Source organism: Talpa occidentalis, unplaced genomic scaffold, assembly GCF_014898055.3.
Source record: "Talpa occidentalis isolate TD23 unplaced genomic scaffold, MPIMG_talOcc4v2.1 talOcc4.11, whole genome shotgun sequence".
Classification (NCBI taxonomy): Eukaryota; Metazoa; Chordata; class Mammalia; order Eulipotyphla; family Talpidae; genus Talpa; species Talpa occidentalis.
In genome coordinates, this window is record NW_023601104.1 from 49,868,177 (window position 1) to 49,886,223 (window position 18,047).

An 18,047-nucleotide genomic window follows, 5' to 3' on the forward strand; every position below is an offset into this window, starting at 1 on the left:
GTTCTACTCTCTGAGAAAATGTGGTTTATAGCTTTGGCATACATTTACATAATCTTGTTAAGGAGATCTCTCCAGCTTAGTTAAACTATCCCAATAAAAAATCTTATCTTTGGTACTAGAAAGACTGTTTTCTCCAAAGGGAACAGGAAACAGCTATGGAATCCAGAGACGCTAAGGTTGTAATTGCAGTTATATTTTTTATGTTATGTATTTGAAGTTTGTTAAAAGAGATGGATGGGAAGTAATTGTTATATTTGGAGGATACAGTCACGTAAGAATAGAATGCTATGCCTAATGTCTTTTAAATGTGGATTTTAAAAAATAATTTTTTTATTTGTGGCCTTAGAAAATGTTTCTACATTAAAAAAAAAAAAAAAACTGAGTGATAAATTACCGGCAATCTCTCAGTTCCCCACTGGAGCCATCAAATTAAGGGTTAACCTCCCAGGACTCCCCTGAATTAATCAGGAGCTAAGCCAGGGCCCGGCTGGGCAAGGGGGAGGGGATCGGTAGAGCCTGACCTCCCCCCTGGAGGCTGGCAGCACTGTGCAGCCCACTGTGGCTCTGTCACTGAGAATACAGACTCTCCACAAATAAAGGAGCCTTAACAGGACTCCTGAGCTACTCCCTCCGCAGCCCTGGGTGCAAAAAGCACACCTTGATCCCACAGCAGTCCAAGATTTCTGCTTACCAGGCACCGATCCTCCATTTTGTTGTGTTTGGTGGAGTTGGGGGTGGGGGTAGGTTTCCAGCCCAGATTTAACTGTAAATGTGCGTTCATCTTTCTTTGCTCATTTAGAAGGCAGTCTGTAATGAGCCACTGGGTCATCTTGATTAAGATCTCCAGATTCATTCAGCTCCCTCGATAAAGAAGAAGATGCAGCTGGATGGATGGGATGGCCTGCCCTGACAAAGCAGAACTTAGAGGATGGCGCAGCTGCCATTGGCATCCAATACACTTGGTGAAATGCAAATTCCCAGGCCCCTCATTAAAGAATCTGATGTTTGGGGTACGGGACCTGGGAATCCACATTATTAATAAGCCCTCCAGGTGATTCTTGCTCACAATCAAGTTTAAGAACCACTAACCCTGGAGGTTTTGTGGTTTAAAATAAATCCCTGATATCAGCATTAGGTGTGTTAAGCTTTCCAATTAAAGAACAAAGTATGTTTTCCCTCGTGTCCCAGGCCCATCTAGTTATTTTCATAACTTGTGTGGTGGACAGAGAGTTTGAGATTTCTATCTCTGAGAGTAGGAATGCCCATCCCCCATGCTTGTGCCTGCATCTTTTCTTTCAGGACCTTAGTATATCAGTGAGAGAAACCAGCCCCTGCATTTCCTTCCTCTGCCCTTCTTAATCCAAAATATCTCGCCTACAGCTTCAGATCTGTCCACTTCCTGAGCGGACCTTTGCTGAGTCTTCTCGGGAATCAGACAAGCATCAAACAGTTGTTTCCATTCAAACCAAAGATCGCAAGTCTTTGGGAATTAACTATCTGATTGTAGTCCTTTTATACAACAGAACTGTTTTCTGCCAGGGATCCTCTTTCTTTACTTTGACCAGGGTGCTTCTCTAGTAATGAATCTCACCTCATCCTCTCCTCCATCACCAGAGCTACCTTTACGTTGAGCCCATCTGAGATCCCCACCCCACCCCTGTTCTTACTGGCCCTCTCTCTGTAAGTGCTACCCAATAGCAAAGATTCCTGATCTTAGGGAACTCCTCATGGAAACACCCCCAACAGCCCAAGCAGTTCCTGAATTGCCAGCCATGCCCATACCTGACTGATGACATTCCTACACCTCCTCCTATTGCATCCACCTTAACCCTGGAAGAGATCTGCCTGTCACCCCCTCCCAGCCAATAGTTCATTTCTGCCTGGAACTTGCCTACCCACTCCTCCCCCAGCCATTTCACCTCTGCCTTCAGAAGTCAACTTTTGCCTATCTTGTCTCAGTAGTTATTGTCCCAGTGTGAATTATGGCAAAGTCTACTGGAGTACACTTAGTTTCTCAAAATAAATTCTGAGATCCAGAAAAAGGAAGGAAGATGGCATTCTATTGTCCTCTGCCCCTCAGAGGGCCCAAAGGTGCTCCTCTTAAGTATGAAACCTCTTCTGCATAGCACTTGCCTCTGTGAACAAGTATTTAGTCTCAGCTAATAGGTCTGCTCCCCCACTCCCAGCCTGAGGCCTTATGCAAAGATCTCAGGGGCTAGAGGCAGACTGATAGCTGCTAGGGCAGATTCTCCAACCTGTGAATGCGATTTAAATTTGGGAAAACACACTTCCTAAAAATTTGCATGAGTAATTTACAAGAGGGTGATATTCTCATGCTGGTTTAGATGAAGCTGTTGTGCTGTTTTGTAGGCTAGATGTTTTGATTCAGAAGACCTGGCTAAGCCCTGATCTTTCAGCAGGTTGAGGGCCACCTCAAAGCCCCCATCACTTACAAATTATTAGCTGACTCTCCTCCCTGAGCTAGTGATTGGATGATCTGTATGCTAAATTAGACATCCATAGGAAAATAAAAGAAAAAACACCAGACTGCCAGAAAAAAAGCTTAACTTTTAAGGTAAATTTGGATTCCCTTAAAGGATGTTCTGAAGATGCTCTAAATTCATTACTCTAAATTCTCATCCCTGCAGCTATTTTTTCCCCCATTTGCCTAGTCCTGTTCTGTATTTTACATTATGTGTAGAAAATAATGCACATAATATTTAGCACTTCCTTTTGATAAAAGAAAATGTTTCCTATTACTAGCACTGAGATTTACTCCTACAGAAAATGGAGAATAGCTTCCAGATGTGTTTTTCCGTCATGGACTTTCTTGCCTAAGTATTGACAGAGGGGAGGTTTTATCAAGGTCTTTGTGATGGGCTTGTTTATAATGAGGAGATATTAGTGGAGCACATCTAAGTGTTTATCACTAACAGACGATGGAAAGGAGCATATGGCAGGAAGAGAAGTATATATTTGTCCAAGAAACGTGGCTTGTTAACACTCCCACACTCATCCTAAACTCTGCAGACCTGTGCTTATAGCATGCACACGTCGCTTGCATCAGAGAAGAAAAATAAAAGTCAAACAATGATTTCTTCAATATGGAGTAATCAAATAATGTTATTTGGACACTTTATCAAAAGGGTGGGATTTCAACTCAGAAATCCTGTGTGTTTTGCTTCACTGTGATGGCACCCCAGTAGCACTGTGTATGTTTAGAGAAATATGGGCCTAGCATTTTTTACAGCTCTTTATGGTAAAACAGGAACAATGAAAAAGGAGTGAGAGTTGAGCTCTTACATAAAATTGAGCTTGGGGGCAAAGGATCTTTCAGTTCAGAAATCTCTTTTGAAGAGTGACTGTAGATTAGATTTAAGACTAGACTAAGATGAACCTTTAGAACACAGAGATATTTTTTACCTGGCATTGGCCAGAACCAAAGCATTGTTCCAACTCATATATGACCCACAAAAACCCTATTGATTCTTAAAGTAAACTCTGCATTTATTAACTTGCAGCTATACTCTGAAATTCCCACACCACCATCAAGTAAGGAGGGGGAGGGGAAGGCAACAGAACAATAAAGGTCACTCTACTGAGGATTAGGTCATGGAATTCTCTAGAAACTAGCTAGAAGCTAGGCATTATCACTTCAGCAATTCTTGTTCTCCATTTTATAGCTGAGCAAATGTTGCTTGCCCTAGCTGAATAACTTGCCAAAGTTACCAGAACCAGCATTGAAAGCTGTTGTTTTCCAATTCACTGTTATTTCTGCTCCACGGTGTTCATTTTGTTTAAAAGCTACTCAGCTCTTTTTATTGTATCATGGTTCTTGATGTAACATCAGGCATATGTATGTATATATTTAGGCGTATATATGTAGGCATATATATCTATACACACATGCATACACATTTACATATATATACACATACGTATATTCAGAATCATTTCCCATTCACCTACTTAACCTTACAAGGAAGCCATTCCATTCTACGGGATGTTACGTGGGGGGTTAGTGACTACATGGCAAGCTTGGCATTTAGGTCAGAATGGAATTGTGGATGGAGGAAAGGGGGTTTACAGCTTTGAGAAATTTCAATTTCTTAAAACAGAAGTAACTACTGTAGAGCAAGAGAAACTCAAATTGGAGAAAAATACAACTTGCTTTAAGCTTCACATACTCAAAAGAGGGGAAAGTCCCATGGGTGTTCTCTAGTCTGTATTTTCCCATTGAATGTCTTAGTTTTAACAATCACTTCTAGGCAAAAATAAATAACCTTCCAAAACTGCATTTCATCCGTCATCCCCTACTTGTACAAACCCCCTTTTTCCAGTGATCCCTTGGACGTGTCACCCAGGATTTCTCCAGACTGCTCAAAATACAAAATGAAAATATTTACAGGAATCTGTCTCCAGGCTCACAGCAACTCTTGCATTCCCAATTGCCATTTAGTCTATCCTCTCCAGCATCCTGCTAACAGGCTCAAACACCTTGGTGCTGGCTCTCCTTCCCAAGACCCCTGCCAGTTCCTCCTGACTGTTGTCATTTCGGCCCATGTCTGTCATCTCCTGCTGACATCGGTCCTGAATACTGGGCATTTCTGATAGACTACAAGAACATAAAAGGGCATCTAACTTTTTCATCTGGAAACTCCTTTCACCATTTTGTGGTCATGTCTGATGTCACCAACTTACTCTAATGTCAGTTTCATAAAGCCTTCTTAACCTATTTAGTCAAAAGGATTCTCTGCCTACTCTGAATTCCCAAAGATTCTGTTAAGCAGGTGTGTATCAGGCACATACCAAGGCACTTAATATACATTATCACATAATCCTCTCAGCAGCCCTATGAGACCTGGAAGGACCCTAGCCCAGAGCTCCCCATTTAACTGGTGTTGGCTATAGCTTGGGAAAGAGGACTTTTTATAAAGACCCGCTGGATGATTTTAACATGTAGCAAGGTTGAGAACCACTCAATGGGTTGAGAACCCACTGGCCAGATATTTTCCAGTAGTAGGGATCACCTTAGAAATTTAAGAAACAAACAATTGCTGGATCCCAGCCCCATCACACAAAATTAAAATTTCTGCGTTTAGAGCCTAGAAGTCCAGATAACAGAACTTCACAGGTGATTCTGTGACATAACCAGGATGGAGATCCTCTTTCTTGCCAGACACTGTGTCATCCCCCAGTATTACTATGTAACATGTAACTAGCTACGTCTCCTGCTGTGTAGTCTGGAAACTCTGAGGATAGGTTTACATTTGATTCGGGTCCCTGGCACCTAGTAAGGTCTCTTGCACATAATGTATTTTAGAAACTAAAGATCCATAAAATGCCCTTCGATGAACTTACTGAGAAAACAAAAACACCTTTACATTGTATTTATTATCTTTGTACTAAGTTTTTAACTTCTAGTATACTGACTTACCTGGAAACTAAACAAATCATTTCAATTCTCTGAGCATCCTATTTGCATGGCGATGGGCCAGGATTAGAACCCAGCCTGCTGGCAATACTAGTTCCTCTACATCTCGGGCCATAAAAGCAACTATAAAGTAGAAAAAAAAATCACCTATGTTTGAATGCATGCTGTCAGACATGTTTCTAAAATTTGAACATAACCTGTCACATGAGGGGCGGGGGACTGTTGGCATTGTGAAATGGATTAGGGAAAAGACATCAATTTAAACCCTGAAATTAATTACAGGATCTATCAAATATCCCTTTCTTCTCATCAGCCCTACCCTCTCTCACCCCCAGATGTACATACATCTAGACAAACATCCTCTGATTGTTCTTTGACTTTTCTTGACAACTGTTTAGTTACTACACTGGTAATTTCCTTAGGTATTTTTTTCTTCTTCTAATTTGTTTTATTACTCAAAGCCCTTCAATAACCTGAGCCTCTGGTTGTAAGTGAAAAAATTTTAAAGATTCATAGGCAGTTTCCCTAAAGTAGTAATGGCATCTGGTATAAACTTTCAATGTCCATTCAATATGAATATGCACTTAAGTGCATACAGGCCTAACAAAGTCAAAGTACAAACAGGACCTAGAAACCTCCATTCCAGGCTCTTTTTTGTCATTTTCTAATTATATGACTCTGGACTTTCCAGAGTCGCCTTCCTCACCTAAGAAATGAAAGCACAAAATACCGAAAATACACCCTTCCAAATTTTCTTCTAAATATGAAATTTATGACCCCTTCAAATAATAGTAACTCATTTATTAGGCCTTTGGTTAAGAATGAATAGTTGGTCTTTATACAGTTATTCAGTAAGTATTTTTAAAGCCAAACAGGTTCATAGTGACATTTGTAAACTTCATTACAATATAAAGTGTTCCTATCCATTATTTCCTCTTTATAATACAACTTCATAACCATCATTATCCCATTTCACAGAAAAGGAAATTAGTGTGTACAGACATTGAGTGACTTTCCCAGGGTAACAAAGTCAGAACATGGCAAATCTAGAAACCCCAGACGCAACTTTTAAACCTTTTCAACATCTCAGTGGCCACAGGCAAAGTTGATGTTGGAGGCCAGGCACATCGGCCATGCAGACAGCTCCCCCCGCCCCCAGAGCCTGTCTGCCTTTCCAAAATGTTTCCCTGCCTGGGCACCTTTAAATTGCTTTGGAATAGAATATCAAGTGGGGATTTATTTAACATATCATTTCTGGGTGTGTGTTTTCCTGAGCATTTATAGATCTGTGTTTTTCCAAGAAGCTGAGTGTTCCTGATAAAACAAGACAAATAATGATAAATGAGCATCTATGTAAGCCTAGCTAGGAGGAGGACCAGGCGCTGTTAACACCCCTCCTGTGAAGTTAATCCCATTTCTTTTAGCTATTTCTTTATTAGTTAATGAGGTCTTGCAAAAAATGTGTGGCTGTGATGGTGTTTTAGCATCCTTGCCTCTAGGAACATTTTCAAATATTCATAAAGTGGCTCATCTGACCAAAGCTTGAAGCAAAGGTGCATTAACTATGAATTTAGTCAACGTCCAATGTGGGTGGTCGAAAGCAGCTCCTGAAATAACCTAAATAATCCTCTTCATTGCTATTTCCAGATCCGCCGCGCTGGGCTCCAATGTGAAGGGGACAGGGAAGAGGTATTATTTAGAACAGCCAGGACTCCAAAGGGCAGCCCCAGAGCTTTGATCCTGCTTGCTGACTGACAGCAGTGTGGCTTGCTTTTGGAAAACTGAATAACTTAAGGGAAACAAAAACAAAACAGACAAGGAATTACCAGTCAGGCCCCTAGGAAGGAGAGGAGATGCTAGATCTCATTGTCCCAAGGAGGCAAGAGACCCACTTCCCACCTTTGGTTCCTTATGGCAAAGAGGGAGAAGTAGAATCCCAAAAGATGGTTTGGCGCTCAGTGATGCATTTGGAGAGGAAAACCAAATGTGTAAACTCAGTTAGCTGCTAAACTGAGCTCCATGGTACAGTGAGTCCCAGTGATTACTTCTACAACCTAGTTCTGAAAGATTCCCCATGACATAACATGGACCTCAGAACACAGCTGGGACTCGCACACACACACCTCTAAACCCCCACACACACCTGACTTTCCATCATCCTGAAGCAGAGCCACACAAATCCTTCACACTTCCCACTCTTTTGTGATTTTGTTTTCCCAAAACATCATTTAAGGAAGTTGACACTGTGTCTCCTTTCTATGTGCAAAGGAACTTTTCCAATGACGCCTTTATAAAAATAGCACCATTTTAAATGACGAAGGATGACGAACCTATTTTTATGTCTGGATGGTCTATGGTATATTTTGACTAAAAAACTGAAAATTACAGCCCAATAGTCTCCCTCTGGTTTCCAGGCAAGTCCCTCTGAGCTGCCAGTAGTGTAGTCTTCCCGACCCTGCTTTCGTATGCGCTCAGGGAACAAGTAACAAGCCAAAGACCTGCCCCCTTCGACTGCAGAGGGCACCACTATATCTGTGCTCCAAAGGACCCATTGTTGTCATTGCCACTGAGTCATTCCTTCACTGGAGTCTGTGACCTTTGCAAAATCAACCTCCACATGAAGGAAAGCTCTGAGTCACACTTCTGAAAGGAGATGGCCATGTAATTCGACTCAGTATAAATTTGGAGAGACAGACATCACCCACTAAAAAGCACTGATAATGCAAATGTTTCTTTATGCACTTCAGTACTCAACTTTCTGGTCATCTTCTATGGTTATCAACTTTCTCTAAAGGTTCAAAAAAAAAAGTCCTGAAAAATAGCAATAGCACAGTAATAACACTGCCTTGAGAAATGCTCAGTGTAACATTATTTCTCTTTGGTCTCTTGCCTTAAGGACATTGAGGACATTCTGATAGTCATTATGATTACAGAAGATAGTAGCTAATGTTGGTTGGTCCAGATGTAGTTTTGCATTTCTTAACAGAAATACTGTTACATCCCAGATGCAAATTTGACTGTCTCCTGTGCTTAATGTTCTATTACAGGTGATTCATATAACAGGCCGGCTTCGACTGAGGGTGTCGCTGTCCCACGGGAGGACCGTCCCCAGCCAAATTATGGGTCTCGTGGTCGTGGCTCATGCCTTGCCGCCCCCTACCATCAATGAAGTCAGAATCGACTGCCATATGTTCGTCACTCGAGTAAATATGGACCTCAATATCATTTACTGTGAAAATAGGTACTTGTTTTTGTTTTCATTTGCCCTGTTGTCTTTTGCACACTGATGAGGGCTGGTGTTTTCAGCAGTTTGAAGAATTTTACTCTCCCACTGAGGCTCATTATAAATCCTGATCTTATTTTTAATGGTTGCTTGGACTGACACCAAACATGCTTTTTATTTAAATTTTACATTGCTGCCCTGATTTACATTAGGAACAACAATGGAAAGAATTGGGATACCCAGACATCTGTATGCCATCATTAAGACTCATTTTGGCTGCCCAAGGATAGAGCAGGCCTGAGACTGAGACATCACTGGCAAAATGATGCAGTGAAAGGGATCGCCTGTCACCCCAGCCAGACTCACTTCCGGCTGTGGCAGGGCCTCAGCCTCATGGTGGTCAGTGATCATACAGACTTGGAGCACGCATCAGCTCAGACTGCTTAACGCATTACATAGACTTCAACTACAGGCATTTATCTCTCACAGTTCTGGAGGTTGGGAAGATCAGGGTGCAGGGTCTCGTCCTGGCAGCCTTCTTGCCGTGTGCTCACATGGGGTGGGGGGAGAGAGAAAGAGAGTAGAGCACAGCAAGGGAGCTCTGGTCTCTACCTCTTCTTATCAGCATACTAACCCCATAAGAGGGCACCACACTCACCATCCCCTATAAACCCAATTAGCTCCTAAAAGCCACACCTCCAAATACCATCCACATTAGCAGTAAGGGCTTCACATGAAGGGGGCCAGGAGGCCAAAGTGTCTGCAGCACCAGAGGAAAACCAAGGAGAAGTTGAGGTCCCAGAGGAAAAGGAAGAAAAATTTGGAAAATGATGAAGTAAAACTCTGTAATCCTCAGGATGTCACTTTTATAAATTAAAAATACGATGACTCATCCTATAAATGACTTGGCAGTCCTTCCTCAAGACTGAATTCTTATAAAAGGACTTTTTTAACCTCTGGGTAAGAAGTTCACTTTTTCCATTAAGCACAAAGCAAGGGACAAGGAAATGGGACAGTGCCCCTTCTGACCCTTCACCTAGAAGTCAGCAGCCCATCATCAGACTGATTTGAAGACGAGCGCTCACAGGGTGTGGGGAGAGGAGCAGCCAGGGCCTGAGCGCGTGCTGGCTGGCTTCGGTGGTCCACGAGCCCCCAGTGCCACCGGGAGGATCACACTGGGTCAGTTTGGGAGGGTCTCTTCGTGATTATTTCATGATTATTGTCAGGCATGAAGGGGGTGATATGTTCACGGAGCCCTGTAATAGCCTTAGAAGTGGGAATAAGGGAACAGAATGACCAAGTGACTTGAGTAATTTACCTCTCCATGGTCTAGCCAAGAGGAAGAAAGATCTCTGCATTCAGTCCATTGGAAAGTGCTAAAGATGTTGAGATCAAGTTAGAAACACTGTTTCTAGTCAGGATTTGATTCAGAGGAAAAGAATCCACCAGTGAGAAAAGCTCCCTACCTGAGCTAGGAGTGTTCGGCAGGGTAAAAAATATGGACCTGTTACTATATGTAACGCTAGAACTTTTTTTTCCTAGTTTTTAGTTGACATCTATTCAATTTTTTATCACTGTGACTGAAATTCCCTCTATCAGGTATTCTGGAATGGCACAGAATATCAGGAAAGATGAGTTAGCCAGAAGGATTTATCTAGAGTTGACATGTAGTATTAAAGATAACTAATGTATATTGAGCACTTACTGCATACTCACACACTCAGCAGTGTGCAAAGGTAACATTATATATTCCCTCTCGTTTAATATTTAGGACAGTTTGGTGAGGTAGGCACTGAGTCTATTTCTGTTACCTTCAGGTAGTTTCTGCTTAGAGAGAAAGATAAAGTGAATTTCTCAAGGCCAAGTTTCAAAGCCAGATCTGCTGGATGCAAAACCCCATGCACTCAGCCACTTTTTGTGGGGTTTTCCTACATTCCTTGACTCTTATTTTTCTTCGAAGTCAGGCTATGGCAAGGACTTAGTCAGAAGAACCACTGAAAAGGACCTTTTATATTTAAGCACCATGAAAGAACATAATCACGCCCACCAAGGTGCTTATTCGCCAATTTAAAATGTAGAACGGTGGGAACTGAGCTCCATCCAGGGAGGCAGATGGAAAGTCAAAGGATAGACTATGGCTTCGCTTGCTTGAAAACATGTCTGCTCCCTTCAGCCATCCCATCCAAAAAGGGAGCCTCATCTTATTTACCTAACTCCCCATGACTGTCCAGTCCAAACCATTTAATTTTCATTCCTGTGATCACAGATTATTTCTTTGACACATTCCATGGACCTGAGTACCTGATGGTGCCATTCTAGTAACTGAGATCATTTTCTGTCATCCACTTTAAGCATATTTTCTTCCATTTAAAAAAGAAAATGTTTTACACAACCCTTTATTAACCAATGACCACACAGCATTATTTCCCAACTGAAGATGATAGTAATTTTAAACATGCCAAAGGTAATGTCATATTTGATCTGAGGAAAAAAGTTGTACTTGTGTACCAGGTACTATGCTGCATTCAACTCACTCATCCATCTCTCACCAACCTCTTAGCTTGCTCTACAGATAAAGAAGCTGAGGCTCTGTGTAAAAGATGCCATCAGACTGACATCAGTCCCTCTCTGCATAAGGCCTTCTGTCCACAAGAGCATGCATCCAAGATGGTCATCGCTATCTATAGCCAGGGTGTGTAGGAAAGAACCACCTCAGGGTGTGTGTGTAATTACACTCTATGGCGGCTATCCAGTGACAAGACTGTTGTTATGTGACACATGGCTGTATATGAAGTGGTTCTGGAACACAGGGCTGGGCACATTCACAAGGGTGACAGGCTCTGGTACCTATCTGTGCTTCAGCTGTTTTTGAAAAATTTCATTCAAAGAAAGAATAAGCTGAAGAAATGTCCTCTCTCAAGAACAAGTGGCCTTTTCCTGGGTTCACTGTTTAATTAGGGAATTGCCAACTAGGAACTGAAGCCCTCTCCTGGACTCCGGGGGCCATTCTCCTCCACAGTCCCTAGAACGCTCTCAGGCAGAGCCAACATCTAATGCTCTCTGAGGAGCTGGCAAATTCACAAACACCACTGCGGGCCTTTTAAGGACATCCTTGTCCCCTCCCTTCCAGAAAGGGGGTGTCACCTGCACTTGGGAAGCAGAATCCTTTTCATACCAGAAAACCATGAATCGTCAGAAAATACTGCTTTTTCTTTCCTCATGTAGACTTATCTTACCAAAATTCTAGTTTGGCCAAAAATATGATTTAAATCACATTAAGATGTACACTTACTGGTAGTGTGTTTTAATTATATTCCCCGTTATCCTGCTTTTGTTTCGTTTCTCACTTCCCTGCCTTACGAGCCAAATTGAACTCCCTAACACTGATCTCAAGGGTTTCTTAAACATGGCATTTCTAAAGATTCACTTCAGGTTTGCATTTATCATAAGCCATTATCCTGAAAAAGGATGGGGACAGTAAAGAGAATAAATTAGACAAAAGATAGATTCTGTTTTGGACGGACAGAAACGAGTCTATACTTGGACAGGAAGGAGGGCAGTGAGCTTTTTGACGTGTTTGTGTAAAGCCGGCAGATTCCCCCCCAGCATGTTTTCCAGTTTTTGTTCTATTTTTCTGTTCTCCTGCCTGAGGACATTACATTGGCGTCTGGACAATCAATGACAGAGGCTTACACACACGTACTGTGGAGCATGGGCCTGGAAGAGCTGCTGAAATGGTTTAAAAGTTTCTGTGTGGAATCCACCACAAAGTACCAGTTAAAAGGGCCAGGAGGGAAAGCTGTGCTCCCAGATGACTAAGACTAAAAAAGATAATACCCCCAGGCATCTGTATGTCTCAGCATTTAAATTATATCCCTTGAAATGCCAATTTGGACTTTGTGCCAAGAAGCAGTTGAAGCCCTTTTTCATGGAAATACCCACTAGAAGACCAATCTGTTTAAATGAAAGGTGTCTCTAATCATTTGGTATAAACATAACATGTTTTTATTTTATTATGTAACCTTGAATTATCTTGGCCTCTAATGAGGATCTTGCATTGTTACTGATTCTCAATAATTTCATGGAATTATGTTGTCTACATGGGAATGACGATGCCAAAAGAAAAAGAAAAAGCCTACCTCATTACTTAAACAATCGTTTGATCTAGCACATTTCCTACTTTTCAAAAAGTCTGTTATATAAGAAGGGATCTTATTCATAAAGGGTTTCCCTCCCTGATCCCCTGGCATAATGAAAATGGTCCGTCTCTAAGTCATTTGACAGTTTCTGTAACCTCCCCCCTTCTGAAATTGCAGCCTGTGTTCTTCTCTTTGTAGGATTAGTGATTATATGGATCTGACCCCTGTAGACATTGTGGGGAAGAGATGCTACCACTTCATCCACGCGGAAGATGTCGAGGGCATCAGGCACAGTCACCTGGACTGTAAGTACCTCCCATGCTGGCATTCTGGCTAGTGTCCTCTCTCTGCTGTTTGTTTCTTTTCGGTGCTGATTTTCCCCGTTGTCTTCTGTGTACATTTGAGATGACTGTCAGAGTGCAGTGAGAAAAAGTGAGACATAAATCTCTTCAACTGGTGTTAGAATTAGATTGAAAGTTGGACCTCAGGCCCAGAGAAATTGCTGGATGTTTAAGCGCTCACCCAAGATTTCATGGTCTCCTATGCTCACCCCGCCATGAAGTGATGGGGGAACCTTTGTCTTAAGTGCTTTCTTGACCCTTTCATTTTCTAGAGAGCAACTTCCACTCTGAAATGTGTAGTCTCAGTTTCAAAGTGTACATGGGAGAGGACAAGTTCAAATAGGCCAAAGCCTATAAAAATTCCTACTTGACTAGACACAAAAACTGGGCCTCGGGGGAGGCCCCGGGCAGGGGTGGAGCACTGCCTGTGAACATAGCAGCTCTCAAAAGCCATGTGTTTTCACTGTGTCTCTAGAAAGAAGGTTATTCAGGGGACCAGGCACCCCAGCTCCCAGCTCCTGGGAGAGAGAAACTAATCTCAGCTCTTTTGAGTCTGGTTTCCAGCTCCCTCCCCACAGCACCTTTGCTTTGACCTCCAAAGCACCCTCTGTGGCATTTAGGCAAAGCAAGACCAAAGCAGTCACCTGAACACCAGTGTCCACTTGCAGTTTTGCCTCATCAAATTCAACTGGGCTGTTTACACTGGTAAGGAGTCTGATGATCCCATAGGGCAAGAGGCTCCGATCATGTGGCCCTTTTAGGAAGGCACTGACATTTTCCATTTTCCAGCCAGAGATCCTTTTTATGACCAAGCAATAGACTCTTCCTAAAAGATGAGGAGGGCCTTTATATTTCTAGAAGATTCTAAACCCCATTCTGAATCCTGGTTTTCAATACAGCAGGTCCTTGAATTACATCATTCCATTCAACATCATTGCTGTCATATTGAGAGGAAAAAAAAAATCCAGCCGCCTTTGAATGAAATGATGTTATTCAAGAACTTGTTTCTTTTACACCATCATTTAAGTTGCTGTTTGCAAGAACCTGTTAATGATGTTTAAGTGAAGACTTGCTGTACGTATGAGGTGCCACGGATGAGTGGAAACTTCCACATAGTAAAATCAGCCAGGTTTTACTTCCACTCCCCTTTCTTGTCATGGTTGAGCCGAGCTGTTTCTGGTTTTTCCTGCCCTTTGCAGTCGTTTGCTTATTTCAAACTCAGATCTTCAAAAACATAATGGAGAGAGAGTAAGCTAGCCAAGTCTCACAGTGTAAGCTTCTTGTACTGTGTTTTTAACCCTGTAGCAGCACCAGTGACAGGAGGCCAAGTTCAGTGTCAAGTTCTGTGTATGCCATGTCTCTGGGCAAAGCCTGCAGGCCAGGAGGCTCTTCAGCAGATTCTCCTGGCCTCCTGGCCTCCTGCAGGCCAGGAGGCTCTTCAGCAGATTCTCCTCCCAATCCAGAGTGTGTGCCTTGGTACTGTGCACCAGGGATTTAGGGAGCACACTTGTTGCTAAGAACGAATGGTGTCGTGCATCTCAGAAGCAGATGGCTCTTCAATTAATTGGAAAACAAAATGATGCTGTTTCCTGAAAAGAACCAGCAGGTTCTTTGTAGCTGGGAATTGAGAGAAAATGGAGAAAAATCAGGATCCTTGTAGGAAACTATGAATGTATTTCTGGGCCAATACATGCCAGAGATTCAACGTTTAAAAATGAATGTGGTGTTTGGAGAACACAATCACAGACCACGTATGTAGGGAGAGGGGGTGCCTTTTCATTTTGGAATCTTAATTGAGGTCTAAATCCAGAAACCTGATGCTGACAAAAGAGAACTTTGTCATCCTCTGTTATTATTTGGTAAACATCATGCTGTCTTCTCTGGGATTTGATTTACAGCTCGGAGAAACACAATTCCTCGGGAACAGTGAGCCAGGGCAGTTCATTTCTTCCCATAAAGCAAAGGTCTCCAACAAATGTTTGATGCCATTCTTTCCGATCTACTCTTATCTCATTTTCAGTAACCGGAATAATTTGAGAGTGCTGAAAATAAACAACTCCGTCATTCACTATTGTGCTCATCTCCTAATTTTTCTGGTATCTTGCCAACTAATAAACAGAGAAGGGCCTGCTTTCAAATTCCATGATTTTTTTCATCACTTGATATTGACATACCGGCTATTGCTTTATGATTTAGCCGACTAACAATGATTGAGTTCACTCTTTCAACTCATACACATGACTTCTAATTTTAAGTTCTTTTAATAACCTTAAACACATGAAAAACAAATAGAATGAGCTGATAATTCTGCACAGTAAAATACACTTCACATATTTAGCTATCATGCTGTGGAATAACTCCACAATGTCAAGTAGCACACAATTAGTAAAACTGTAGGGGGAGGAAAAAGAGTGTTTTGATCCTGAAGAATTTTGATCCTAATCAGATTGAAATTTCAACGTTCTTGTAGTGCTTAATATCTTCAATCACACACACAAAAAAATCAAACTGATGCCAATGTCAGCTTTTGCATTCTGTGACTGAAATAAAATGCTAAAATATACAAATGCATCTCGCTTTGTACAATAAACATTAACATCATTATAAAGTAAGATTGAGTCTAAAATTGTGTGATGGAATGTCTGATGTTTACCTAATTCTAAAACCAAAGCCAGCCCCGTAACAAAATGACAGAGCATGTAATAAGTCTTGGTTGTGCAAACATTGGAAGAAAAGGCAAAAAGCCAGCACAGCATCTTGCTTGTCCAAAGCCCTGGGCTATTACTGAAAGATGCCTCGATGGTGCCTTCTTGGCAGGGGAAGGTCATGGTGACATAGAAGCAACTAAGGAATAAGATAGAATTCTAAAACAAAGGGATGGTGAAAAAATAAACCACATTAACTATTTAGCTTTTCTTCCTAGAGCTATTGGCACAATTCCTGGTTCTGTCCATGAAAGACAGGTTGGAGTCATCTGATAGTATTTCTGATATTTTGACATCTGATGGTATTTCTTAGGCTCCAGTTTATGAGTAAAAACTTAAAAAAAAAAAAAGATTGAATAGACTTGGGTAACTCAAAATGCAATCTTTATCATTTACATACTTTTCCTAGCATGGACATCTATAAATCCATAAATGAACTTGTCTCTAGAAGAAAAATCAAAGAGGATCTTGGCTGTACCAGAACTTGACAACTCTAATAAATTGAACCAGAAACTTTTGCTCATCTACCCTCCCACTAGGTTAACACGAGATGCCTGATAGGTCACTGCATTTCAACATAAAGAATCACTAAGAATCACATTATCTGTACCAACATGGTAGGCTAGTGATATCACACTGGGATACACACACCGAGAGAGTTTTAGGGCCTCTTCTCTCATACTGTGACCAAAGAGCCCTGTGATTTTTCTGTGAGTCAGCTCACTGGTGTCATTGAACCCAGTTTCATGGATTCCTCAGGTCAAATCCGCCCAGTCAACATTTCAAAATTTGAATTTTAAACCACTCATATAATGATTACTTGAGTATCTTTGTCTGTCACCCTCCAGTCCTCTGTTGCTCAGGAGATATTAACCTTGAGATCGTCAGGTCTCTCTAGAGCCACCCATTCCTGTGACCTGGAACATCTGTGTCACCTTGAATTTATAGTCGACCAGATCGCCTATTACACCATCTCAGCCTTCAGCCCGAAAAATGAAAAGGCAAAACCCAAATGCTAATCCAGAGATACAGGCTTAGCATTTCTCTTGTGTCCTCTAAATCCAGCCTTTTGTCTATGGAAGGAGCTGAATTTGCCTGGAATTTTCCTTAGGGTTCTTCCAGGGTCAAATCAGCAACAACTCTCTAAAACCCAGGAGTGGCCTGGGGGAAAATTTCCTTACCCTTTATAATATTATGCCTTACCAGCAGGTTTAGGAGCTGTGGGATTGTAGTAAAGAAGCCAGAGAGACAGATATGGGGGCAATTTTCCCTTCCTAGAGACCTACCCAGGGTGAGGAAGCCCTGCAAGAGTTATTTCTCAAAGAGAGAACTTGTAGCTTGTCAATGTGATCCTGTCGAGATAAAATGTATGGTCTACTAGTCTATGCGGGGAGAGGGACAGTTAAAAAAAAAAAATACAGTAGCTTAAGTGTTTATTTCTTAATTACAAAATTCTATAGTTCCTCACAAAACTAATACTACACAGCTACCTGACATAATGCATTCCATGCCGCTTTGCATCAATAACCCCTACACTTCCCTCCTGAAGGCATCTCATCGCCAAATGCAAGCCGACTACTTAATGCAGGACTAATTAGTATATCCCCTTCCAGTCTGCAGGCCCTCCATTGTAATTCCTTCCCAGCTCATTTTTTTTCCACAACCGAGCATCAATCAAAGTAAGTGCCCTGCCTGCCTAGGAAACACAAGATGTCCTCCATGCATTTGTCATCTGCCACACAAACAAAAGGGGAATTTAATTGTTGATTTGGGTATGCAGCCATTGCACACAGTGAAGTAACTGCGAGTGAAGGGAGAAGAGAAGGTATAAAGTTTGATGGGTGGGCCAGAGGCAGTAGCAAAGGGGGTTGCTTTTCTGTTTTCTGATCTCAGCCTTTGTCAGGACTAGGTCTTCAGGGATTTAACTGCAATCTGATCATTGGCTGGACTTTCTCCCAAAGCAAATGAGTTTTGCCTCTTTTTTCATCTGAACAGGAAAATTCCCATGAAGGGAAATGTATGTAATCGCTGCCATGTCTGATGCTTTTTAGATGCCAAATCAGCCTACACCATGTGCCTGTCCATTAACTAGACTGTCACATAGAGACAAGCCAGGTTTTGATGCAGGAGTATTGTTATTTTTAATCTTTTTGGTGTTGGTTTTTTTTTTTTTTGGGGGGGGGGCTAGTGATTTTGACTTTTCAA

General features: G+C 41.8%; 1 protein-coding gene across 10 annotated transcripts in view; it reads left to right on the top strand.

Moving 5' to 3' along the window:
- Positions 1 to 18,047, top strand: part of NPAS3 (neuronal PAS domain protein 3) — an 846,848-nt gene that overhangs the window by 810,007 nt on the left and 18,794 nt on the right. For all 10 annotated transcript variants that reach the window (XM_054689778.1, XM_054689784.1, XM_054689786.1 and 7 more), the window contains 2 exons: positions 8,482 to 8,675; positions 12,995 to 13,101. In XM_054689778.1, the coding sequence (XP_054545753.1) occupies positions 8,482 to 8,675; positions 12,995 to 13,101 (301 nt within the window). The remainder of the gene's footprint in view (positions 1 to 8,481; positions 8,676 to 12,994; positions 13,102 to 18,047) is intronic.